This window comes from Hylobates moloch, unplaced genomic scaffold, assembly GCF_009828535.3.
Source record: "Hylobates moloch isolate HMO894 unplaced genomic scaffold, HMol_V3 SCAFFOLD_8, whole genome shotgun sequence".
Taxonomy (NCBI): Eukaryota; Metazoa; Chordata; class Mammalia; order Primates; family Hylobatidae; genus Hylobates; species Hylobates moloch.
The window spans coordinates 16,975,676-17,002,530 of record NW_026652283.1 but is presented as its reverse complement, the minus strand read 5'-3'; the positions used below and the strand labels follow the sequence as shown (position 1 = coordinate 17,002,530).

General features: G+C 33.6%; 1 protein-coding gene across 3 annotated transcripts in view; it reads right to left on the bottom strand.

Annotated features, from left to right (window-relative positions):
* The window catches only part of PIK3C2G (phosphatidylinositol-4-phosphate 3-kinase catalytic subunit type 2 gamma), a 398,295-nt gene that overhangs the window by 344,953 nt on the left and 26,487 nt on the right, over positions 1 to 26,855 (bottom strand). For all 3 annotated transcript variants that reach the window (XM_032159742.1, XM_058442576.1, XM_032159744.2), the window contains exons 4-6: positions 25,235 to 25,392; positions 22,254 to 22,368; positions 1,956 to 2,058 (exon numbers count right to left, since the gene is read on the bottom strand). In XM_032159742.1, coding sequence (XP_032015633.1) covers positions 1,956 to 2,058; positions 22,254 to 22,368; positions 25,235 to 25,392 — 376 coding nt within the window. The remainder of the gene's footprint in view (positions 1 to 1,955; positions 2,059 to 22,253; positions 22,369 to 25,234; positions 25,393 to 26,855) is intronic.

Below are 26,855 nucleotides of genomic sequence, written 5' to 3'. Positions count from 1 at the left end.
TTGGCACCTAATATATACCATAATAATATAATATATGACAATATATAATATGGTTAGTTATTAATCACCTATCATGCCCTAGACTTTGAGCTACATGGATATTGCTGTGGAAAAAAAATTACACACACACACACACAAACGTGGATGCATAAAGCTAGAATTTTGACCAATTACCCTGAAACACACATCCAAAACCTTTGAGAATATACTGCAAATTCTGAGTATATTTCCTATATAAGTTGGTAGGAATGCATGGGCTCTGAAGACTCACTGACTGTGCTCAAATCTGTACTTCTCTGCTTGTCAGTTTCATGATTTTAATCTTGGGAAAGTCTTGATACCTCCCTGTGATTCAGTTTCCTTATTTTTAATAGTGTTTACCTTATAGAATTATTAAAAAGATTAAATGTGATAGAAATGTTAAAGTCTCAGACATGTATGTATGCCCTATATCAGAATAATAGAGTTACATGAGTTTTTAAACAGACCTTAATTAACGAGTCTGAAATGTTAGTGATTTGTTCATTACTACCAGTAAGTTATTATTTTAGCAGCATCCAAATTAGAATCATACATTTTATCTTCTTCCCCCATGCTCCGATGAAATATGATGATTTCAGCTTTTTTTTCCTCAACATTGAGGGCAATTTGAAGAATCTTAAGTTTAATATTGACAGGGTCAGTTGCACTTTATAACATTTTTTTCCTAGAGATTTCAGATGTATAGCCTTGGAGCTGTCAACAGTAGCTAAGTTGAGCACAAGATCCAAAAGATATTTCTAAACAACTCTCTTTTGGCCTCATTATGTTATGTTCCACATTGATATATTGCAACCTAATGTACTACCTGAAATTTTCTTATGATGAAACACTTCATACCAGAAAAAAAGAAATCGTCCACTGGAAATCTGTTACCTAATATAAATGACAGGGTGAGAGGATTTTTGCTTAAAGCAAGTAATTTGAAGATTCTACAGATAAAAACTGCCATAATATCAAAGTTCACTGCATACTGTGCAATTTAAATTGGAAGTAACTCACAACATGACACAGGGAGTAAAAGTCGCATCTAACAGCATGAAACTATCGTTAAAGCACAGTCATCCTTTTCTAGGTAGCTTTATTATATATATTATGAAAGTTTGTCTGCCCCAATTTAAGCTGTGTTGACATAAACAGTCTTCACAGAAAACAAGTTATTTTTCTGCCTTCAATGATTCCCCTTTACATTTTCTATTCCATTTACTTCTAAGAAGATATGTGAAAAGTATAAATATGATAACCTTAATAAGTGTCTTACAAATGATTTTTGAAAGAAACCAACAGATTTGTTATACTCAGTGTATTAGTCAGCCTGGGCTACTGTAACAAAATACGAGAGACTGGGTGGCTTAAACAACATACATTTATTTCTCTTCGTTCTATAGGCTGCAAAGTTTATAATCAGGGTCAGAGCCCTTTTCCTGTGTGCAGACAGCTTCCTTCTTGCTGTATCCTAACATAGTGAGAAGAAAGAGAAAGAGGGAGTGGTAGAAAGAGAGGGAGAGGGAGGGAGAAAGAGAAAGACACAGAGAACGCTCTAAACCCTTTTCATAAGGGCACTTACCACCTCATCATAAGGACTCCGCTTTTATGACTTCATCTACACCTAAATACCTCCCAAAGACCTCACTTCCTATCACCTGGGGCCTCAACTTATGAGTTTTGGGGGTACACAAACATTCAGTCCATAACACTAAGATTGCAGTAATGCGTTCATGTTATTGCATCAGTTCAAATCATTAACAGGTATTTATATTTAGATAAGATATTTCATCCTGTTTCAATGAATATATTTAAATAAACATGTATTAATTTAGCTGTATAATTCCAAGTTGGCAATAGTTCAAAAATTAGAAATATTGTCCTTAAAACTGTCAGTTTGCTGATTGGAACCAATGCTAAGAAAGTCTTACCTTTCGAGATAGCTTTCCTGGAGCTTCCCTATTTTTCTGCAGGTGGAGCTGAATAACAGATTTATCTTTTTGAAACATTCTGTGGCTCCCCAGACAGTGATCGCTGAAGGAGAAAAAATGAACACAATCATATCCTCCCATAATATCCCCAAACACATGTTTTCCTCTCTGACTTCATTTTCTTTTATTTTTGGAACTTAGTTTGGTAAAGTAAGCTGAGTGTGTGTGTGCGTGCGTGCACGTGTGAATATATATGCATTATATATTTTTGTGTATAAATGAATAATATGAGAGGAAATATATAGATATAGATGATGAAACGTGAAATTATTTTTATGTGCATTAATAAGTTAGAAAATGATTGAATGATTAGACAGCTTTAGAATTATCACAATAAATTTTAACAAATAAGACTTTGCATATTCTAAGTTAGTTTTACCTAGCCATCTCAGAGTTCAAAGCTGATGACAGCATGCTTCTGGGTGGTCTAACTGATGCCGTATGTCTGTGTGGGGACCTTATCTCAAGAAAGCATTGGGATGTGGTGAAAATGTCATGAGCTTTAGAGACAGATTTACTAGCTCGATGACCTTAGAAGGCCAATTAAACTAAAACTATCTGAAACCCAATATTTTCTCTTTTAGAGTTGGAATAGCAATGTCTACATCAAAGGGTTAGCAAGCAGAATAAACAAAAAAATTATACCTATTTCAGAAATTTCTACTGTCATTGTTATGTTTCTTTGTCTTCCTTCCTTTCTTTTTTTTGCCTATAAATATTTACCAAGCAGAAATTAACTGAAGAGCATAATGAATTACTATTTTGCAACATTTTTCTTATAAATGCAATTTGATTCTTCTGTGAAATGAAGGGCTTCTACTATATAAGTCCCTTTACAGCTTTAAATTTTGATATCTCTGGTGACTTTTAGTCATTGAGAAAAGGATGAGTTATGTTAATACACATTGTTTAAAGGACCTTAAACATGAAGGATTTCAGGAGAAAAAAAGTATATTAGATACTTGTAATCCTTAAGATGATAATTTTACTTATATGGTAAATTCAGTAAATATTTGGGATAACTTGTTTCCAACAATGCCAGACACATAGACCATTAATCTGTAAAATGAATTAACAAAAATATATATAATTATGTAGAATAATTATATAGAATTTACTATACTATATAGTAAAGTCTTTTTAAATGTTTCTATTTTAACATTGTTTTTAATAGTTAAAAAAACTTAGTACTTATCTGCTAGCCAAAATGGTGAATGTTAGTGTGTTCATGACATATGGTCAATGTCTATTGCTATCCCAACTGTTAGTCTAACCTGGATTCTTGTCCCTGGGGTGTCCATAGGGCTCTTACACTGTTCCCTGAGTTGTTTTCATCGCCAATCTAGACGAAAGGCATGACCACTGCTTTTCTTCACTTGTTCTTGGAACTACTGATTTCTCCTGCCTCCTTCCCAAAGGTCTGCTTCAAGGGTCAGCCTCACAATCTATCACATGTACTCAAGTTCCTGTCCTTGCATCTCCCTCTGCTCAATTCTTTTTTCCATGCCAAGAGCTTTGTTTTCTTGTTCCTGCTGTGGGAAGTGACTTAAGAATAGTGGCCCACCTTGCTTTCAAAGATTCCTTTTCTCTGTATGTTGAAGTCTTGATACTGTACTCTGGACACCAGTGCAATGACTTCAGCCTCATGTATGGCTACTGCGTGCTTACTTAAACTGACTTTCTTTACTTTATCCACCTGTGTGTATACTTCTTCCTAGAATTGCCAGATAATATACTTGATGTCTAGTGTGATGGTTAATATTGAGTGTCAACTTGATTGGATTGAAGGATGCAAAGTATTGTTGCTCGGTGTGTTTGTGAGTGTGTTGCCAAATGAGATTAACATTTGAATCTGTGGATTGGGCAAGGCAGGCTCATCCTTAATCTGGAATGGGCACAATCTAAACAGCTGCCAGCATGGCTAGGATAAAAGCAGGCAGAGAAATGTGGAAGGACTAGACTGGCTTAGCCTCCCAGCCTACATCTTTCTCCCATGCTGGATGCTTCCTGCTCTCAAACATCAGATTCCGAGTTCTTCAGCTTTGGGACTCTTGGACTTTCATCCACAGACTGGAGGCTGCATTGTCGGCTTCCCTACTTTTGAGGTTTTGGGACTCGTACTGGCTTTCTTGCTCTTTAGCTTGCAGATGGCCTATTGTGAGATCTCACCTGGTGACAGTGTAAGTCAATACTCCTTAATAAACTCCCCTTTATATATATATACATCTGTCCTATTAGTTCTGTCTCTCTAGAGAACCTTGACTAATACATCTAGTATCTATAAATTACAGAGAAACAATGAATGAATATTTTTAGTATATATTTCATGTAGTATTTGATACATATTTACACTAAAGGTGTGTGTATACATGTATGTACACATATACTGTAGTATTAAAATTTATTTCCACCTGTTTCTTTGTATATTTTCATACACACACACACACACACACGCACACACCCGTTTTTACCATATAGGTGTATATATGTGTGTGTCTCTCTATCTATATATATATAGATAGAGATATATAGATATAGATAGATACATAGATATAGTACCTTAATACTGTTTAGGTGTGTGTGTATGTGTGTGTGTGTGTGTGTGTGTGTGTGTGTATATATGTGTATATATATATACACACATACATATATACACACACATATATACCTTTAATATAACTACATGTAAAATACTACATGAAACATATACTAAAAATATTTATGACTTTGAAATAAAACTGGATATCCTATATTTTTATTTGCTACATCTGCCAATTTTACTGCTTTCAAAAACTAGGTCTTAGTTCTTTCCTTACCTTTGCTTCATTGTTTATGTCCTTGTGTGTGTGTGTGTGCCTGTATGTGTGTGTATGTCTGTATGTGTGTGTATATAGTGGAATCTGGCACCATAATGATCAGATTTGGGGTAATAACAGATGTTGAAAGAGTATTTTTCCCCTATAATTTTTTTCAAATTACATTATAGGAATATATTCTCATGGGATACATCCAAATTGTACTCAACTCTACAAAATAAAAGAGATAAGAAAAATTCTTCCCTTTCCCTTTTTCTGGAAAAATAATTACCAGGAGCTTATTACACTTTCTTTGTAGGCTGAAATAAATAGGTAACACACATATTTCTGTTATAAATGAGACAATCTTATTTTAGTCATGTCTCTAGCCTATAAATTCCTTTTAATTCATTTTTGAGACTTTGACTTTTAATCAGAGAAGTCTCAACTATCCAAGTTATAGTAATGCCTTCTGCTATATTATTTTCAGTTTATATTAACTATATATTTTTTTCTTTTAGAATTATTTCCTTTCATGTGTTGGGATTATTTGAGCCATTTTTGAGTCTCTTCTTTCTCTATCTTTAGAGGCTTGAGATTCATAAACATATTTTTACTTTCTGGTGGTTGCCTTTTCTAAAGAAAATGAAACATATCTTAAAGCTTTTCTATTGCAATCTCAATTTAATTACTATGTGACAGACACTCTGAAATAAAATTTAGAGCTTAATATGACTTCAATTCAGTTTTCTCTTAGAACCTTACAACTGCTCAAGTAGAGATCACTTCAAATATTAGCTCCAGATTCGTTTATCACTTACTTGATGAAATATAAAAAGTAGTAGATTAGTTGATCAAGAAAGTTAAAGTTGGGAATTATAAAGAAGATAGATATCTTAAAAATAGTTTATTTTTAAACTAAACATAACTACATAGCCTCTCACTAGCCAAAGTTCTGATATTAGCATCAAGTATTTGCTATTGGATGAAGGATCAGTTGATAACAACTTTGTGTCGTCTTTCTGATATAAAACACATCTATGAGTAATTATCTTTAATTGCGTATTCTACTTTCTTAAATGTGGAGCAAATTCTTAGAGTCAAAGAACAACTTGAATAGAAAATCATTTTAGATTTCTATAATTATTTTTCTAGTCTAAGTTATTTCCACTACACTGAATTCAGCAACAATAGATTTTAATGGCTCTCCTTTATTAATTATCTTTTAAAATTTTTAACTTAATTTTCATAGAAACACTGACTTTCTTTGTTCACCCATATTTCATCACTCTGTAAATACTTCATTTACTTACCTAAATAAAATAACAATAGAACTGGTATAAAAAGGTTCAGGAATAAACACAACTGACTCTAGGTACATTTACAACTCAACTTACAGAAGCAAAAGTGCATGGGCATAATACACTTTATAGTAAACTATTATGCTAGAGAAGTAGTTATCAAAATGTTGTCTTCAAAACCCTGGAGCTATAAGAGACACTTCCAGGTTGTACATGCACTTGTAGGAAATAAAAATCAGTGTCACTTAAAAATATCCTCAATAAAATGGTAAAAATTATTAATTTTATTAAATCTAAATCCTTAAATACATGTGTCTTTAATTTTCTATATGAACATATAGGAAAAACAGTTAAAGCATTTCTGCATACTATAATATAGAAGTTGTCTTCAGGAAAAGCCCTCTTATAATTGCTTGAGTGGAAGATAAAGAAGTAACTTTTTTCATTAAACAATTTTATTAGATGAGAGAATCACAGGCAAACTGTGGTTATTCAGACAGGTGTTTGGCAGTCAAAAATAAACAAGCTAAACTTGTCACTTTAAGGAAAACAACTTCAGAAATAAGAATTTTGTAAAATTTGTATTTTCCACTATGAGCTTGCCAGCTAACCAATACTTACAGACTTTTCTGGTGAGAAAAATGCTAATATTAAATAATGGACTTTTTGATATTTTATGATAAAGTACGGCAACATTTGGAAGATCTGCAGAATCCAGCAAACAATCCATGATGCTTCAAATCTTGCATGGGTAAAAAAAGATTTATCAATAGGGCAAGACAGACCAATGGACTCTAAGTAGCCTAGTGTGAAAATTATTGATTTTTTTATATTCCACATTGTAACTAAATTTTAAAAGACTATTACTTGTTGATTTTGGTATAGCATCAAAGAAAGATGTTCACAATTATCTGAAAAGACTACTAAGATATTTATCTTTTCTGCAAACTATGTTTGTGTGAGGTTAAATTTTCTTTATATACTTCCACTCGATTATCATAGTGCAACAGACTGAAGGGAAAAGCAGCCAATGGTCTTAATTAAACCAGACATTTAAAAGATTTCTAAACACATAACAATGCTACATTCCTCACAAATTATTCTTGTTTTGCAATATATAGTATTTATAATAAAATTATTTTATGTGTATTTACATGTAATAAATTTATCATTATTTTTAATTCAAATAATAAATGCGTACTTTAAAAATTTCTCAATTATAATTTCCAACAGGGTAAATATTGATAGACAAAGTCCACACAAATTATTTTTGGGGTACTCAACAATTTATGAGTTTAAAGGGTTCTGAGACCAAAATGTTTGATAACTACTCTTCTAGAACAAACAATGAATTATGGGCCTTAATCATTCTGTTTTGTAAAGGAAATAAAGAGTGTTAATACAGCAAGTCAAGCAAGCAGAGATAGATAAAGGAGGCTCTACTAATTTCTTTTCTTTTTTTTAACTATATTTTAGAACTTTTTAAGTAATTATGTTAACCATTGATCTATATTCCATAGGGCTTCATTGTGTGTTTTGTTGAAGTACATCTTCAAATAATTTTTTAGAGAGATAATTTATGGACATAAAATGTTCTTATTTCTGAGAGTCTATTTTTACATTGTCCTTGAATGCTGGCTTATTGTTAGTTCTAGAATTCTAGGTCAAATTATTTTCATAATATAATATTGTACTAGAATTATCAGTTAAGATTAAATCTCTGCTGTTGTTTAAAGGACATTAGAGTTTGCAGTAACCATCACACTTTCTAAGAGCTGTGAACTACTCCTTTTACCACTATATGTGGCAAGACCACAATTTTGATCAGTTTGTGTTTAATGATATAGAGCTATGCTGTCTAGTATAGTGGTTAGTGAATACAAGCAGCTACTAATCACTTGCAATGAGGCTACTTTTAATTAAGATATGCTATAAATGTAAAATACACACTAGATTTTCAAGACTTGTCATATTAAATAATGTGAAACATCTCAATGATTTTCTTTATTTTGATTACATGTTAAAATGATAATATTTGAGGTATATTGAGTTAAAGAAACTGCAGTATTAAAATTTATTTCCACCTGTTTCTTTGCATATTTTCTTAGTGTGGCTAGTAGAAAATTTAAAACTCTTATGTGGCCTACATGATAAATTTGTTAAATGGTGCTATCTAGAGAAAATGAAAAAGAAAAGAGAGAAAAAGCATTAAATAATAGAAGGGTGGGAATTTAATAAGTAAGTGCAATAAAAAATGAATTTTTATTTGAGAATTCTAGATATTAAAAAGGGTAAGAAGAAAGGTTACCATACCAAGAGAAAGAGAAACGAAAGGCACGGACCGTAAGGTGGGTGGTGTGGAGAGAAGGATTGTGCTCTAAGAAAAGGCCACACTGGGAATTACAATGCTTGTAACATGAGCACAGGAATTATCCATTTAAGGTTGTATACATCAGGTGTTTTTCTCAGTCTGGTAACATTCCAAATATGAGCACTACCTATGTTTTATTTAATAATCGTCTATAAAACTTCAGCTGTTAACTGAATGTCTGTGATACAATAAAAAGTTTAGGCTTTTTCTTCTCATATCCTAGGAAATCAAACTTTCTGTATATTAATTATTTATTCTCTCTACACATATTTGATCCCATCTATCTGCTAGTTACTATCTTAGGAACTATTATGAGTATACTTGTCATTTAAGATGAACACTAAGAGGCTGAAATCTTGCACATAATTACCCTTATTTCCTTTTCCTAAATAGCTCATGTAATTTTAAAGTATTTCTGAGGCAATATGTTTATATAAAGAGAGATTAATGACCTTAACACCAAAAAGTGATAAGTACTCAAATTTGTCTTATGAGCAACTAAGCATCCTAAATAACATTCAAACTATGAATATTGATTCTCATTGCCCTAGCCGCTCCTTGTAAACCCACACTTAAAAGCGATGCTCTTTCATTGTAAATACTTACGCTTGTTTTATATAATTTGAATTAAGCTAAAATGTTCTTTATTCTTACATGTAAGAAGTAGTCACAGAGGTGTATTGTGAAATATTAAACTCATGTATAGAAAATAAACGATTTCTATTTGATTTTGTAAATATTGAAAACCAGGATTGCTGACAGCTTCTGAAAGTATTTCTTTAAGAAAACTCAGTAACTAGGCCGGGCGCGGTGGCTCACGCTTGTAATCCCAGCACTTTGGGAGGCCGAGGCGGGCGGATCATGAGGTCAGGAGATCGAGGCCACAGTGAAACCCCGTCTCTACTAAAAATACAAAAAATTAGCCGGGCGTAGTGGCGGGCACCTGTAGTCCCAGCTACTTGGAGAGGCTGAGGCAGGAGAATGGCGTGAACCTGGGAGGCGGAGCTTGCAGTGAGCCGAGATTGCGCCACTGCACTCCAGCCTGGGCGACAGAGCGAGACTCCGTCTCAAAAAAAAAAAAAAAAAAAGAAAGAAAAAAAGAAAACTCAGTAACTAAGCTGGACTTAAAATCTTTGGGATAACCAAGTCAGAAATGTAAGGTGAATATAACAAAATATTAAAATAATATTAGTACTATAGTACTGCTCAGAGTATTTTTCAGATAGTTATGTGTATGTGCACACTTGGAACATGTACACACATTTGGTATGTGCCCCTTGAAAACTTCTACAGTGTTAAATCTGCCATATCCTTAATTTGAGTAAACTGGTCTTTGCAACTAATAAAATAGCCCTAGATTTTGTGCTCAAAGTGGTATTTGGAGCTGACTCAGCATAGATAAAGATCAGTGATACGTTGTTTCACTAAACCAGTGCTCCTCGAGTTTATTGCTATTTTGTCTTCAAGTGAGCTATGAATAGGAAAAGTCAAACTTTATGACTTTTGAAGAGACAAGAATAGGTTCAATCCTAAAACTAGGGCTTTTAGGCATGAGGTGGTTAGTAGAGGAGGGTCAAGCTTTTGAACAAAAATCCTGTATGGAACACAAATTGATACCAACAGCTAATACTCAAGAGGGATTTGGACCAAGGAGATCTGAAACTTTCTATTCAAATGCTCTATTTTTCTTAAGACTTCCCGCAAGCCTATAAAAAGGCAACTATGCCTAATGCCTCCTCACTCAAATATGGTTAGTTTTCTTCGTACATATAGTACCTATGCATTTCTTAAAATTTAAAAAATGGAACATTCTGAAAAGAAGTTTTTTTTTTTTAATCTGGAAAAAAGTTTTATAACAACTCTCAAGTTTGCAATGCTCTCCCTACTAAGTTACACAGTCACAAAAGACAAGTAGTAACATAACTATATAAATGAAGTTACTAAGAAAGTCAGTAAAAAAAAAAAAAAGATAACAATGGTGAAATTGTAACTTTCTTTCTTTCACAAAAAAATCTATACTGAGCCCCAAGGAGCTCTTTTTGTGGGGGGTATGGTATGCGAAATTTATAAAATTTAGTAATTATACCAGGAGATCAAATATGCAGACTTCATTGTATCCTAAGGTTTTATTATTGTTTTTTCCCACAAAATCTCCAGATGAGAAACATCCTACTACAGACTTTACAAATAAAAAACAATAAATGAGTAATGTTTTGTCTTATTAAGGTGATTTCAGCTAATTTGAAGTAATATGTAATTCAAAAATTCTCTAATCACTTTATTTAAGAAAAACAGAGCATTGGGTCATTTAAACTTTTATTAATTCAAAATTGGGAAGATTTAATAATTCTTAGCTTCTAGAAATAGACAGTGCTTTTGGGTAACAAAAATAATGTGACAGCTGCATTTTGGTATTATACATCTTTAATAATATTAAATTATGTACCTACTTTCACATGTAATTTGCCATGTCTTCTTGGACACTCATGCAACAGCTTCGAGATTCCTTTGACCAAGTTTATTAGTTAATGATGCTTGTGCAATTCAACTTTTTAAAAAAACTTGGGGCTGAAATATGCTGTCATTTTTACAAGTAGCTTTTAATCATAATAAACAAACTTTATTTAGCACAAGGTCTTTCTTTGAGATTTCACTCTCAAGTGAAGGTATATACAGAGTATCTACATATGAGGACATTTGTTCTAGCACAGAGTTACTGAATTAAGACCAAATGCAGGTTTGTATGATGTGCTATTTTTGTGGTCATTAGCTATTCACTGAAGATGTAAACCAAAGTTAATTATAGAATATTAGGTGAAGCACTATGAAGGAGATTAAAAAAATTAAAGTCATTCAAGAAACTCTTATTGAATGATTTATTAACAGAACACACTTTTTTACTGTGTGTGAGATAGCTCAAAGTTATGATATGTTCCTTTCTATCCTCCCACATGGTTCTGTGATTTTATAAGTGGAGGAGTAGAGTTATGTAAAGGAGAAATGCACTTTGTCTATTTCTTTGCTCAAAGTAAGTCTTAAAAGTTGGAATGAATTTTAATATTTGAAGTCTTAGGCTGTAACAAATTTGCTGGAAGTAATCAATTTGTTCAAGTTTGCTAAGTGAAATCCTTAATTTCACTGAGAAGAAAAAAGACTCCTCTTCCCCAGCAATATATACAATGCAGTTTTACTGCTAATGAGTGTAATCTATTACTTAAAACTGTATATATTATGACTTAGTCTTTTTCTCACTGGTAATTAATAGTTTTATTTTTACTCTGAGTACAAGACTATTTCAATTTACAATCAAATGTTTAATGAACAAATTAATATAAATTGGGCCGGGCGCAGTAGCTCACGCCTGTAATCCCAGCACTTTGGGAGGCCAAGGCGGGTGGATCACTAGAGGTCAGGCATTTGAGACCAGCCTGGCCAACATGGTGAAACCTCATTTCTACTAAAAATACAAAAATTAGCTGGGCATGGTGGCATGCACATGTTGTCCCAGCTAATCAGGAGGCTGAGGCAGGAGAATTGCTTGAACCCAGGAGGCAGAGGTTGCAGTGAGACGAGATTGTGCCACTGCACTCCAGCCTGGGTGACAGAGTGAAGACTCCATCTCAAAAAAAAAAGAACGAATTAATATAAATTGTCATGAGATTAGTTAGAACTTTTTTAAAAAATAGAAGTTTTTTGAAAAGGATTATTTTAGAATTTTAATTAAAAGGATTTAATTTTGTAAAACTATTTTTGTACTCTAATAAAAGGAATGCATCGTCTCTACTAGGAGGGTCCCAGAGAGAAAAACAAGACTCTCAAGTAGATAGGAAGATCATTCTAATCAATGTGGGTGATGAAAAAAGAGGTAAATACTACCTTCTTAATTTGATTTTAAAATATATAACTATTTCCAAGTAAAATTTTTAATTACTGTAGAATTTCTTTTTTTTTAAGAATATGTTTTCAGCACTCAATTCTAACATTCCTTGACAACCGTCAAATAATAAAAAAATTGTTTCATTTAAATCAAACATATAAAATTTGACCATCCTGTAAGCAATTGGCCCAAACAGAATTTTTAAAAAAGACTAGTATTTTCTCAGGAGGCACTTCTGGTTTACTACTGACAATGCAATCAATGATTATTCAGCAAAAGCTTTTAAGTACAGTAAATTTTATTGTTTTACATAGAAGCTAATAAGAATTATTTTTAAGTTAAATTAGACAGAAAGAGTAAGATTTTTGAGATAAGAAATTACTTAGGCTGGGTGTAGCGGCTCATGCCTGTAATCCCAGCACTTTGGGAGGCCAAGGTGGGTTGATCACTGGAGATGAGGAGTGAACCTGACCAACATGGTGAAGACCAGTCTCCACTAAAAATTCGAAATTAGATAGGCGTGGTGGTGCATGCCTGTAATCCCAGCTCCTCTGGAGTCTGAGGCAGGAGAATTGGTTATAAATTGGGAGGCCGAGGTTGCAGTGAGCCAAGATCATGCCACTGCACTCCAGCCTGGGTGACGGAGTGAGACTCTGTGAAGAAAGAAAGAAAGAGAGAGAGAGAAGAGAGAGAGAGAGAAGAAAAAGAGAACAAAGGAAAGAAAAGAGAGAGAGAGAAAGAAGAAAGAGAAAGAAGAAAGAAAAGAAAGAAAGAAAAAAAGAAAGAAAGAAAGAAAGAAAGAAAGAAAGAAAGAAAGAAAGAAAGAAAGAAAGAAAGAAAAAGAAAGAAAAAGATGGAAATAAATTACTTAAATCACATAGGTTAGGCCCATCTACCACAGCCTGCTGCATCTGTGTGCACCACTGGGGGGTCTGAGGACAGGCCTGCTCTGGTTAGCACTGCCCCTCCACCCCGTGCCCAAGCCTAATGTCTGGGACCCTGGGAATCACCCTGCTTTGTCTGCCACCCAGCCATGCATGTGCACCAACAGGAAGCCTGACAAAAGACTTAGCCTGCCTGCCACACAGCACCCAAACATATCCGTGGGGCTGGGGATCACTGCATCCTGGCCATCACAGCTTGTACTCCTAAGTACCATTGGGGACCCTGAGGACAGTTCTGCCCTATCTAGTGCTACACCCCTAGTGCCCAACTACACTGCCCAGGTCCCTGGGAATCATACCACCCTGTCTATGCCTGAACCACACCAGCAGAACATCAGATGGCCTGACAAAAGACTCACCAGGACCCAAGCATGCCAGGTGGGAACCTGGGGATTGAGCTGCTCTGCCTACTGCTACTGGTGCACATGAACACCATCAGGGAGCTACAAAACAGGCCCAAAATGCCTGTCATCAGTGCCCAAGCACCCTATCCAGAGCCCTGAGGATCGCCCTGCCCACCCATAACATTGTACTCCTGTGAACACCATCATAGAGCCTGAGGACAAGCCTGAGTTGCATGGCACCACCACCACTGCTGGAACCCATTCACACAAGCCACTGGGGGGCTTAGGGATTGGCTTGCCCACCTTGTCACTGCCACTGCTAGCACCAGTGTGAGCCTCCTGGGAGCTTGAATGTTGCTTCTTCTCTGCTACTGTCATTGTCGATTGTAGGCACACTGCCAGGGGCCCCAAAACCTGCCTATCCACTCGGCCCTCTGCTGCCACTGCTGGCACCCAAGGAAGTCACCTGGGAGCCCGAGCATCAGTTTACCTGAACTTGCTAAATCCAGTGCCCACATAGGCTACCCAGGAGCCCAAAGACAGCCATGGTTGGTCCACCACGACCACACTGGAAGCTGAGGTTTAATTCACCCAGTATCCTTGTCTCTAGCAAAGCCTCACCACAGCCTGAACTAACAACTGTAGCTTAAGCCACTGAGGGAATTACAGAAATCATTGATGCTGATTATAGCTGAAAGAATCACAAGAAATCACTACTGTATTCACCTAGAAAGAAAGCTGAAGTTCTGTACCCACCCACACTATTGATGTATCTATAGGAAAAAGTCTTCCTCTATGAAAGCCTATCCAAAAAAATTTGAAGAAGTGGCTATTACACTAATAGCATATATATTTTGTGTAAAGACATAAGAAATATAAAAAGCAAAGAAATATGACACTTCAAGAGAACACAAAACTCTCCAGCCACCAATTCCAAAGAAAAGAAAATATATGAGATAACTTTTAAAAATAATGATATGAAAAAAACTCAGTGAGATACAAGAGAACACAAGCAAACAGCACAAAAAATCATAAAAACAATTCAGGATCTAAATAAGAGAGTAAAAAAATACAAATAATAAAAAGGAACAAATAAAAATTCTGGAACAAAAGAATTCAATGAATGAAATAAGAAATATAACAAAGAGCTTTAACATTAGACTAGATCAAGCAGAGAGAATTTCAGAACTTCATAACAGGTCTTTTGAAATGACCCAGTCAGAGGAAAAAAAAAGAAAAACAATTTTTTTAAAATAAAGAAAGCCTATGTGACACATGGGATACCATAAAGCAACCAAATATTCACATTTTGGGTGTTCCATAAAGAGAGGAGATGGGCAAAGGCATAGCAGATCTATATAATAAAACAATAGCTGAAAACTTCCCATGTTTTGCTAGGGCTGTAGAAATCTACATATAGGAAGTTCAAAAATCCCCTAGTAGATTCAACCCAAAAATGTCTTTTCCATTGCACATTGTAGCCAAACTGTCAAAAGCCAAAGACAAAGAGAGTATTATAAAAAGAGCAAGGGAAAAGCATTGAGTCACTTGGAAGGAAATCCCCATCAGCCTAACAGCAAATTTATCAGCAGAAAGTTTACAGGCCATGTTAAGAATGAGATGATATATTCAGAATGCTCAAAGAAAGAAAAAAGAAACCACTGTCAACCAAGAACACTCTACCCAGCTAAGTTATACTTGCCAAATAAAGGAGATATAAAATTGTTGCTTGGAAAGCAAAAACTGAGAGAATTCATCACCACTAGGCCAGACTTACAAGAAGTGCTTAAGGAAAGCCTGCATCTGGAAGTGAAAAAACAATATCTATCATCATAAAAGCACATGAAAGTATGAAACTTACTGTTAGAGCAGTCACAAAAATGAGAAATAAAAAGAACTAAAATATTACCACTGCAGAAAACCACCAAATGGCAGTGCTAAATAATGAGAGAGAAAGAAAAGAACAAAAGATAATACGTAACTAGAAAACAATTAAGAAAATGACAGGAATAAGTCCTCACCTATCAATTATAACCTTGAATATAAAGAAATTAAATTACCCTCTTAAAAGATACAGTTTGGTTGAATGGATTTTAAAAAATGACCCAATTATATGCTGTCTACAAGAAACGTCACCTATAAAGACACATATAGACTGAAAGTGAAGGGATGTAAAGATATTCTGCATAAACAGAAACCAAAAGTAACCAGAAGTAGCTATACTTGTATCAGATAAAATAGGCTTAAGTGAAAAACAGTACAAAAGAGACAACTAAGGTTTGTCTCCAATAACAGTGGGATAAATTCAGCAAGAGCACATAACTATTCTCTTTGTATGTGAAATAGTGCATACATATTTATATGTATCCAATAAGCACATACAACTTATGAAGATTGATTCAGGCTGTAACAGAAAACCCAAACAGACCAATAATGAGTAATAAATAAGACTGAATCAGTAATAAAAAGTCTCTCAGCAAGGAAAAACTGAGGATGAGATGGCTTTATTGCTGAATTCTGCCAAACTTATAAAGAAGAACTAACACAAATTATTTTCAAACTAGTCACAAATTTGATGAGGGAGGATTATTTTCCTAATTCATTCTACAAAACCGGCAGTACCCTGATACCAACACCAGACAAAGCCACCACAAAAAATAACACTACAGATTAATGTCCTGATAATGAACATCAACACAAATATCCTGAAGAAAATATTGGCAAACTGAATCCAACTATACATTAAAAAGATAATACACCATGATCAAGTAAGATCCTAGGGATGCAAAGATGGTTCAACATATGCAAGTCAATATACATGATACATCGTGACCACAGAAAGAAGAATAAAAACCAAATGCTCATCTCCATAGGTACAGAAAAAGTATCTGATAAAACTAAACATTCTTGATAATAAAATCTCTCAATAAACTAGGTATAAATATAACATACCTCAACATTATAACATGACAAACCCACCATTAACATCAAACGGAATGAAGAAAAGCTGAAAGTCTTTTCTTTAAGAACTAGAACAAGACAAGTTTGCCTACCTTTAGCACTCTTATTCAGCATAATAATGGAAGTCCTACACACAACAATTGGGCAAAATATATAAATAAAAAGATGCCAAATTGGAAAAGAGAAAGTCAAGCGGTCCCTCTTTGCAGATGACAGGATCTCATATTTAGAAAAACCTGAAGATTCCACCAAAAAACTCTGTAAACTGATAAACAAATTAAATAAAGTTGCAGGATATCAAATCAACACACAAAAATTAATAACATTTTTGTGAACCAATAACAAACTAACTGGAAAAAAATTAAGGAGGAAATCCCATTTACAACAGCTGCCACACACACTGAAAAACCCTAGGAGTAAACTTAACCAAAGGGGTAAAAGACCTCTGCAAGGAAAACTACAAATCTCTGATGAAAGAAATTGAATAGGATACAAATAAATGGAAAGACATCCCATGCTCATGTATCAGAAGAATTAACATTGTTTTGACCATACTACCCAATCTACAGATTCAAAGCAATTCTTATCAAATTACCAATAACATTCTTCACAGAAATAGAAAAAAAATCCAAAAATGTGTATGGAAGTAAAAAAGAGCCCAAATAGTGAATGCAACCTTGAGCAAAAAGAACAGAGCTGCAGGCATCACACTACTTGCCTTCAAAATACATTACAAAGTTATCGTAACCAAAGCAAAATGATATTGATATGAAAACAAACACATAGGCTAATGGAATAGAATAAAAAAACCCCTAAAATAAATTCATTTATTTATAGCCTACTGATTTTTCACAAAGATGTTGAGAGCAAACCTTGGGAGAAAGACACCCTCTTCAATAAATGGTGCTGAGAAATTCAAGTATTCATATGCGGAAGAATGAAACTAGACTCCTATCTCTCAATGTATACAAAAATCAACTCAAAGTACATTAAAGACTTAAACCTAAATCCGGAAATTATAGAACTTCTGGAAGAAAGCATAAGATAATTGCTCCAGAACATTGGTGTAGGCAAGTTTTTTATGGCTAATACCTCAAAAGCACAGGCAACAAAAACAAAGATACACAAATAGGACTATATTAAACTAAAAAGCTCCTGCATAGCAAACAAAACAATCAACAGAGACAATCTGTTGAATGGGAGAAAATATTTGTGAACTGTTAATCTAACAAGGACTATTATGCAGAATATAAAAGAAACTCAACAGCAAAAAAAAAAAAAACTAAACTAAAAACGAACAAACAAATAATCCCATTAAAAAGTGGGCAAGCAATCTGATTAGACTTTTCTCAAAAGAAGACATACAAATGGCCAAGAAGTATATAAAAAATGTTCAAATCACTAGTCATCAGAGCAATGCAAATCAAAACAACAATGACATACTGTTTTACCCTTGTTAGAATGGCTGTTATAAAAATAAGTAAATAACAAATGTTGGCAAGGATGCAGAGAAAAAGGAGCTCTTATACACTGTTGGTGGGAATGTAAATTACTACAACCATTATGGAAAACGGTATGGAGATTTTGCAAAAGACTAAGAACTACCATGCAATTCAGGAATCCTACTTATGGGTATTTATCCAAAAGAAAGGAAATTAGTATACCAAAGGGATACCTGCACCTCCATGTTCATTGAAATACTATTCACATTAGCCAAGATACAGAATCAACCTAAGTATTCATCAATGAATGAAGAAAGAAGGAAAATGTGGTATACATACACAATGGAATACTGTTCAATTATTTAAAAAAGAATGAAATGCTGTCATTTGCAGCAACGTGGATGGAACTAGAGGCCATTATGTTAAGTAAAACAAGCCAAAATATTCTATATTCTTACTCATATGTGGGAACTGAAAATGGTTGTCTCACGGAGTTAGAGTGTAGAATGATCGTTATAAGAGGCTTGTAAGGGTATGGGATGGGGAGAGGAGGAAGATAGGTGGGTTAATTCATATAAACATATACTTAGATAGAATGAATCAGTACCAGTGTTTAGGAGCACAGTAGTTTGACTACAGTTAACAGTAATTTATTGTATATTCAAAAAAGCTAGAAGAGAAGATTTGAAATGTCCCTACTACAAAGAAATGACAAATGTTCCAAGTGGTGGATATTCTAAATATCCTGACTTGATCATTATACATTCTATGTAGATATTCAAATATCACATGTGCCTCATGAATATTTACAATGTATCAATAAGAAAATATATCACACAAAAGAAACCACAGTTGTAGAGAAAAAAAAAAAACAACAGGAGTGCTTTTTTGGTTAGGATTGAGAAACAGAAAAACCTGCGCTCCTAGTAAATATTTGGCTAGAGAGTAATAAGAGAAAAAATTAGGAAGAAGCATTATACTTCATATATTATCAATATAGTTATGAAGAAAAATACTCATGTGAGATGGTTACAAGTATAGGTGAAGGTGCAATTGTTACTCCCTGTCAAAAAGAGAGATGCAGGGACAGTCTAGGAAATAGTTTCATTTTCTAGGACCTCGTATCTGTGCTACATTCAATAGGAAAGAAAAGAAATAGTTCCTGTCCTTGAGCTCACTCGAAAAGCTGACCGGGATCAAGCTATTGGACAAGAGCATGGAAATTGGGATTATCAAGGACTCCTTGCTCCATGGTAGTTAAACTGGGAGTTGAAGAACAGGAACATGATGAAAGATTTTAATATTTTTTGAATGAAGCAGATTTCTTTTCTTCTATTATTTATCATATTGCTGACAATTTTGCATCAAGCTTCCGTGAACGTATGACAAAATTGATAGTTCATGTTCTGATTCTTTAATTTGCTCTGTGTTCATTATATATTGTGTTATTTAAAATCCGACAGGGAGAGTGAGAGTAAGAAAGTGAGAGAGAGAGAAAATGAAAGTGAGAATAAGAATGAGTGAGTTGGGATATTTTAACTGAGAGAAAAGCTTTTATGATACTAAATTAAAATCAATGTTAAATAACGTGCAAAACTAGTATAGTTGATATATGAAAAGGGAAATTTTGATTTGCTAGGAAAATTATCTTTTTAATTTTGCAATAGTACAAGGTATAAACACCTTTATTACTTTGTTGATTAGATCTAGTTTTTTTACCATGTACTGTTCTGGAAAAGAGGATAATTTTTGGAGAGTCTAAGTTTTTAAGTCATTACCGTTCTAGGCTTCTAATATCTCACTACCTGACATGCGGACTGTAGACCGGCAGCGTAGGCATCACCAGATGCTTGTTAGAAATGGAGAGCCTCAGGCCTCACCCAGACCAGCTGAAATCAGAATTCTTTTTCTAACAAGATCCTCAGGTAACACTTTAAAGTTTGAGAACACTGTGTTAATATCAGAATAATTTTGAAATTTCTATATGCATTATATGGGTTCATAGTCATATTTATTTACATTTTCCCTTCTTCAGGATTTTATGTAATACTTCACTAACCCTGAGAAATATAATCTTAACTAATATAGCAATATAACACTGCTATGTTTGTAGTCATATGTTTCATGATCTATTTGACCATTATTTTGAAGTATTATCAGAAAATTAGCATTTTCCTCAGCTGAATACTCCAAATGTAGTGTAATTCTATAAGTTTTAGAGTCTAAATTTTTACTTATTGCACTTTTAACTTATTACATGCTACCTGTGTTCTCTGTATAAAGAAGAACTTTATGAACAGATTTCCAAGTCTTTAAGGACATATTTTTTAGACAAATTACACAGGAATACACTAAAAGTAATATTTGAATGACTAATATATATTCCTTTAGATACTAGAAAAGTAATAAATATTCTGCACATTAAAATAAGATCTATCAATACAAGTAGGCTATTACTCTTAAATAATATGCAAATCCTTGACATACACAAATGTTTCAATGTCCGTTAGGGAATAAATGAGTATATTTAACATATATTAATATTTGGCAACTTTCCTATCTTAATAAAACCCAATTAAATAAATTTTAATGTGATTAAATGACTGAAAACATTAAAATGTACATTTATTAGTTAAATATTGAGCCATCTACTTATGAATAATTTACCTATTTAAAACAGTGATTAAATCAAGGTGTGTAAATTTTCTCCACATTATACTTTTCAAAATTTCTGTCTCCTTAATACAATTGCTTTCTGGATGATATTTTCTAGTGCCAAAACTTAATGCAAATATTTGACAATGTTTTGCTCTTTGGATCTAACGTTTTGGCATGAAGAAAAGTCCAGATGTACATTTGGAAAACTACATTTTCAAAAGATGAGTTTTAATGAGTATTCAATATAAGGTTAAATTTACTAAAATACTTTCCTGTGCTCATTGGATTTACTGTCAAAATTGTATGTTGGGAGAAGGTAGCAGACTAGTAATCAAGTGTGTTAATAAGTTCAAATAAAAAGGGAAAAGGGAATATCTCTGAGCTTAGTGCAACAAAACATATGTAATTTCATATAAATATTTATTATTTTATTATGTATAATTATTTATTATAAAATAACAATTATAAAATGTTATGGAAATATTTTAATACAATGTATTTTGTTATTAAAATAATAATAAAATATTATTTTTCCCACAAAAAGGAAAATAATTAGTCTTAAAGGCCATTCACTGTTAACACTGCACAATAAAGAACTGGATTTACTAATAAGAATATCATCAAATTTATCAAACTTCCCAAAAGATAATTTCAAGCACATTCATGATGGAATAATAATGACAGTGACAATGCGAATTTCAAAAGAAATACATTTTTACTTCTATGAGATGGTTTTCAATCTTTAGATACTTGTAGAGATGCAAAGGGGATATATAAATAGGAATCTACTGTATTAAACATTTTAGTTTTTAATACTTTACTGTTTAGAATAACTGTTCCATACCAGCAGAGAAATATTTATTTTCTTAAAGCTCTGTTATTTGTTCAAGACTGGTATGTAGGAATTTCAGGCAAATGGTTATTTTGGTAAACTAAAAGATTTTTTTTATCAAATAAGTATTTGAAGTTGATATACATGAGGACAGGCTTTTCCAATTGTTTTTAGTGAGCTGCCTCAATAAAGAAATGGTGTTTTAGAACTTACTCTTCCATAAAAAGTAAGTTACAATGCTTACACTTAAGGCCACTGTGATTAAAAAAAAAATCAGTATTTAATCAACATGCAAGTATTATTCTAACCAAAAAATTACTTATCACCAAAGAATGTATTTACTTAGCTGTAATCAGTTCTAATAAGCTTTATTACAGGTAGGATGAGCGACTTGTCCTAGTTTGGGGCTTTACTGGTTTCAAAACTGAAATTCCCACATCCTGAGAGCTACCTACAAGCAAACTGAGATGGTTGGTCACCCTAGTCACAGGTCATTTAAGTATTTGTTTTCATAAATAGTCACAATATAAAATCAAGAAAAAGATTGTTAATATGATTTAGAAAATTTCAAATTCACTGCAAAGGGGGTAAAATTGATTTAATTATATACAACTATAATGTTTGTGTAAAGTCTGTTTAAAACAAAACCAAAAACAAGTGGTAACTTAATATTTACAGATTATAATATAACCAAAATTTTATAAAATACTTACTTTTGTAAAAATTCTTCAGAGCCACATACACTTAGAATATGATCTTTGGGGAGTAGCTGGTCATTTTTACAAAAATGCAGAATTTCTGCAATTAGATCTTTGACAAGATAATTAGCTAAAGAAAAAGAGGAATAATAAAAGTCAATAAAAGTGTACCATATACTAAGAAAGGTTTTTGAGCACAAAATATGACCAACACATTATGAAGGATTGTAACTGTCTAGCTTCATCAAGGGGAATTAAATTGAGATTCATCTCATTTATCAGGCTGGTTAGATCTAAAGATATTTGGGGAAAATGTTGTTTGCAATTCCTTTGATCAGTTCTGCTTTCATGTGATATAACAGAGCTAAATATTGTGTTTCTCATGTTAAAGCCCTTGGTACACTGTAGTTCTGCATAAAAATCTACTGCAGTTTCTCTTAGGGACTTGGGAAATACACTCAGGAACTTGGGTATAGCCAGGCAAAAGTTCCAGGGGGTATTCGATTCTTTCCATTTTCAACCTAAGTGAGACATATTGCTCCTTCTAAGGGTATCAGCAAGATAAAAGATTCTGAATTAACTGCAATAAATATTTTTAGGGCATTTATACTAGTTAATATTCATATTCATGTCATGACATTAAGACAATTCTGTGATCATTGAGATGTTCTTATCAATGTTCTGTCACTGAGACATGGAAATAATATAGATTTTTCATTTTTTAGTTGATTTATGTAAACAAGTTATTTCGCTTTTTTGACCTAGTTTCTTCATCTGTTAAATAGGGTTTATAATAGCACAGTTTATTTTCTTCAAGAATCTGGTGCGAAGCTATCATAAAAAAAATAGACCAATGTGGTCAGTAAATTTAAAAGTGTTATGCCGGTTATATTCACTCTGGGATATAATGTTAGTATTAATAATAGCTATATTTTACTGAGCAGTTACTCTATTAAGTGCTTTACATGTCATTTCTTGATTATTGTACCTATTATATAGGTATTATATCCCAAGTTTCAAAGATGAATGGACTGATTTTCAGGGAAGCGGTGCAACTTTGTAGACATTACACAGTTAGTGTTAAGTGTCACACTTGAACAATATCTGTTTACTCCAAGGCCTGTGCCCTTAATGACTGTAAGTCTCCACAGTTGGTTGTTCTTTAGACTCTAAACAAGATCTGGCAGACTCCAAATCTACCGTTGGTTCTTCTTCCTTTCCCATGTAGTAATTACTCAAGGTTCTAGCTTGAACAGCTATCTTATAGAAACTTTAATGAATATCTACTCTTTCTCTCCACCTTTTCCTTTGGAATTCAAAATGTAGACATGCTATAGGGTAAAGACATTTGTCTTCTCATGTTCACATATCATAATCCCCCCTTTTACGTTCTTACATGAACATGCTATTTAATAGTGGCCAGCAACTGAAGACAACATGACCTAACCTATGGTCTTTCTGATTGGATCAAGGTGCAGCATCATTGATCTTGGCTGAATAATCAGAATCTGGCTTTTAGGAACTGGGAGTTGGATCCCATAGAGATAGTGAACTGTCTGTAGATAGCCAGCCTAGTAGCTTGGCTTCCCACTTGTTTTGGATAAGCAAAGGAAATGAGTGACCAGAAAGTGAGAGGAATATGAGAAACAATTATATGAAATGAAATGAGATGCATACAAGAATTTTGGGCTGCTTGGTTATTTGTGTTTTTCATATATTCCTAATTGTCTGCTGAAATTCATATACTTGAATTCTATAATAAATCCATATATATATATATATATATATGTATTATATATATATATTTTTTTGAGATGGAGTTTTGCTCTTGTTGCCCAGGCTGGAGTGCAATGGCGCGATCTCAGCTCACCGCAACCTCCGCCTCCCAGGTTGAAGCGATTCTCCTGCCTCAGCCTCCTGAGTAGCTGGGATTACAGGCATGTGCCATCACGCCCAGCTAATTTTTTGTATTTTTAGTAGAGACGGGGTTTCTCCCTGCTGATCTCGAGCTCCCCACCTCAGGTGATCTGCCTGCCTCGCCCTCCCAAAGTGCTGGGATTACAGGCATGAACCACTTTGCCCAGCCCCTATATTCTTTAAAACAATTTTTTTTTGCTTAAGCTAGCAGAAATTGGTTTCTTTTCATTTCCAACCAAGAGGGTCTTAACTAATATACCAATATAACACTGCTATGATTGTAGTCATCCGCATTAGCTGAGAACCTTGAATAGAGTAAGAAAGAAGCACAATAATAACAATAATTAATAAATAAAAGAAAATATTTAATGGATCATTATGTGTCAGGAAATAGTTTCCTGTTGATATGTAGAAACTCACTTAATAAAGCAATCTAAATGTTTAAAGAGCTAATACTGTTTTGCAAAATAGTGGACTATAACAATGAAGTAAGATACTAAATAACTTTACAGATATTCTAAAACTTTAGAAAAGTGAAAATCCTCAGGCGAGTTTGATAAAATATAAATTCCTGGGTGTCACCCGCAGAGACTGAATCAGTAGGTTTGCTAATTCTGATGGAGGTAGGTTATACCGTGTTACTAGATTCCTCATTATGGAAATAGAGATTCTGCGTAACAATGCCTTTTCTACCTCACAATTTATTTACATCTCAAGGAAATATTTGTTCCTAATAGATAGAAGCAGCCATTTTTACTTTAATACCATCTTTATCTAGAATCTTTTTGAAATTCATTTTTTAATATATTAAAAACTTGCTATACTTGCTATTAAGCATTTTATAGCAGGAAGATAAAATATTGTCAGGTGAGCTATGTGAAGATACTTCTTGAAGAAAATAGTTTTGCTTTCCTCCCTTAAATATTAACAAAAGGCTCCCTGATGTTTTCTTCTTATTTCACTTCAGAGAAATACAGTAGCTAATATTATTTTTTAATAATTTCAGACTTTGAATTCAAGGCTACGTCGCCAATACCAGCTTTGTATAGATTTGTAGACTTATTTGCAAGGTTGCTTACCACATGGCATAAAAGGAAGAGGTTGTGTTGAGTTATCAATAAAAATATGTATATTAAACTTAGTCTTAGAAAAGAGCTGATACGGAAATGCTGTAGTAGGGCTCCAGATCTTCCCAGAATTGAACTTAACATCAGCTGCATGATATCTTTCTCTGATTCTGAAAAATATATGTTAAGAAAAATACTTAGGACAAGGCCTGCAAGACACAGTTTAAAACATATTGCCCACAATATAATTTTAAGAAACTTCATGAAGTGTTTTGCTATAAAAGACTTAAAAGATGAAAGCTATCAGTAATTGATTTGTGATGCAGTGCATTTAGCTAGTCCAGATTGGTAGAGATTGCAGTTATACCAAAAACAAGTGTAAAGGACTGTTCTTTAGGCTTTCCCAGGAGCATCTCATTTGAAATAATTAAGAATTCATTGTCATAACATGAAACGTGAGGATTCACGCTGAATATTATTACTTGCTTCATTTACATTGCTTTTGATGTCAGAGTTCTTCCTCTTGGATTTCTTTCATGCCTAATTTTGTCAAGCTGCAAGTCATTCATTTTGATTTAGAAATTTTGGCAAATAAATTCTCTTGATCTTGTCAAGTTTGTAAACACTATTCTTGTCTCTCCATTTTCTTTAAAATTTTTGGATACTACAGAACTACTTGAATTTTACACAAATATTGGAGCCTAAAAGTAATTCTTATATTCTGAACAATTACTTACACATAAATGAGTCAAAGAATTGCAAAAACAGTTTATCCTTGGAGCCAGAAGCCTTGACTTTGAATCCTGGCACTTTCATTTAGTAACGTTATGGCCAGAGGCAAGTTATTTGACCAGTTTTTTTGCACAAGCGAAGATATTAATATCTACCTCAAAAGTTTACTGAGGTAGATACTAATATCTACCTCAAAAGTTTTCTATTACAATAGAAAAGACATGTAAAAGATTTACAGATTAGAAAGCAATATACACATGTAAAGTATAATTGTCATTATATGTTACCATAGCTTGATTCAGGGATCAATGTTTTATGCCCACATGTAGAATATAACATGAAGATATGTTCAGGTAGATATTTAAAATGTTTCTGAGAGTGAATATGAAATCTTGTTTTTTTAATGTTAAGTATGCTGACATCTAAACTTCATGGTTCTCTTCCTAAATTGCAGAAACTGCAGTTAATTTTGCACAAACCTAATAGCTATTTGTGTAGCACTAAAGCTTTATTCCATGGAAACATCTCCTCCATCAGGGGCCTGGCAAATGGGTAAGTAAATACACATTCACCCAATGGCCTGGCATGCATCTATATCCACTCGTGTTCTGGATCCCATCCCCTTAGTTTCTGATTCAGTAGATCTGTGGAGGGTCCCCCAAACTTGTCCTACTAACAATTTCCCAAGTAAGCTGCTGCTGCTGCTGCTCTGGAACTGCAGTTTGAGAGCCACTGCTCAGAATAAGGACATGGGCCACTCTTCACTGTTGTACTCTACCATAAAGGTCTAGAGTCCAGTTAGGGATTGAGGACCCTTATGAATTAGCACTTATCATATAATAAGACACTTCTCAAAGCGTCCATGATTTCAGCTTCTACCATTTTAAGAAATTAAATTTAA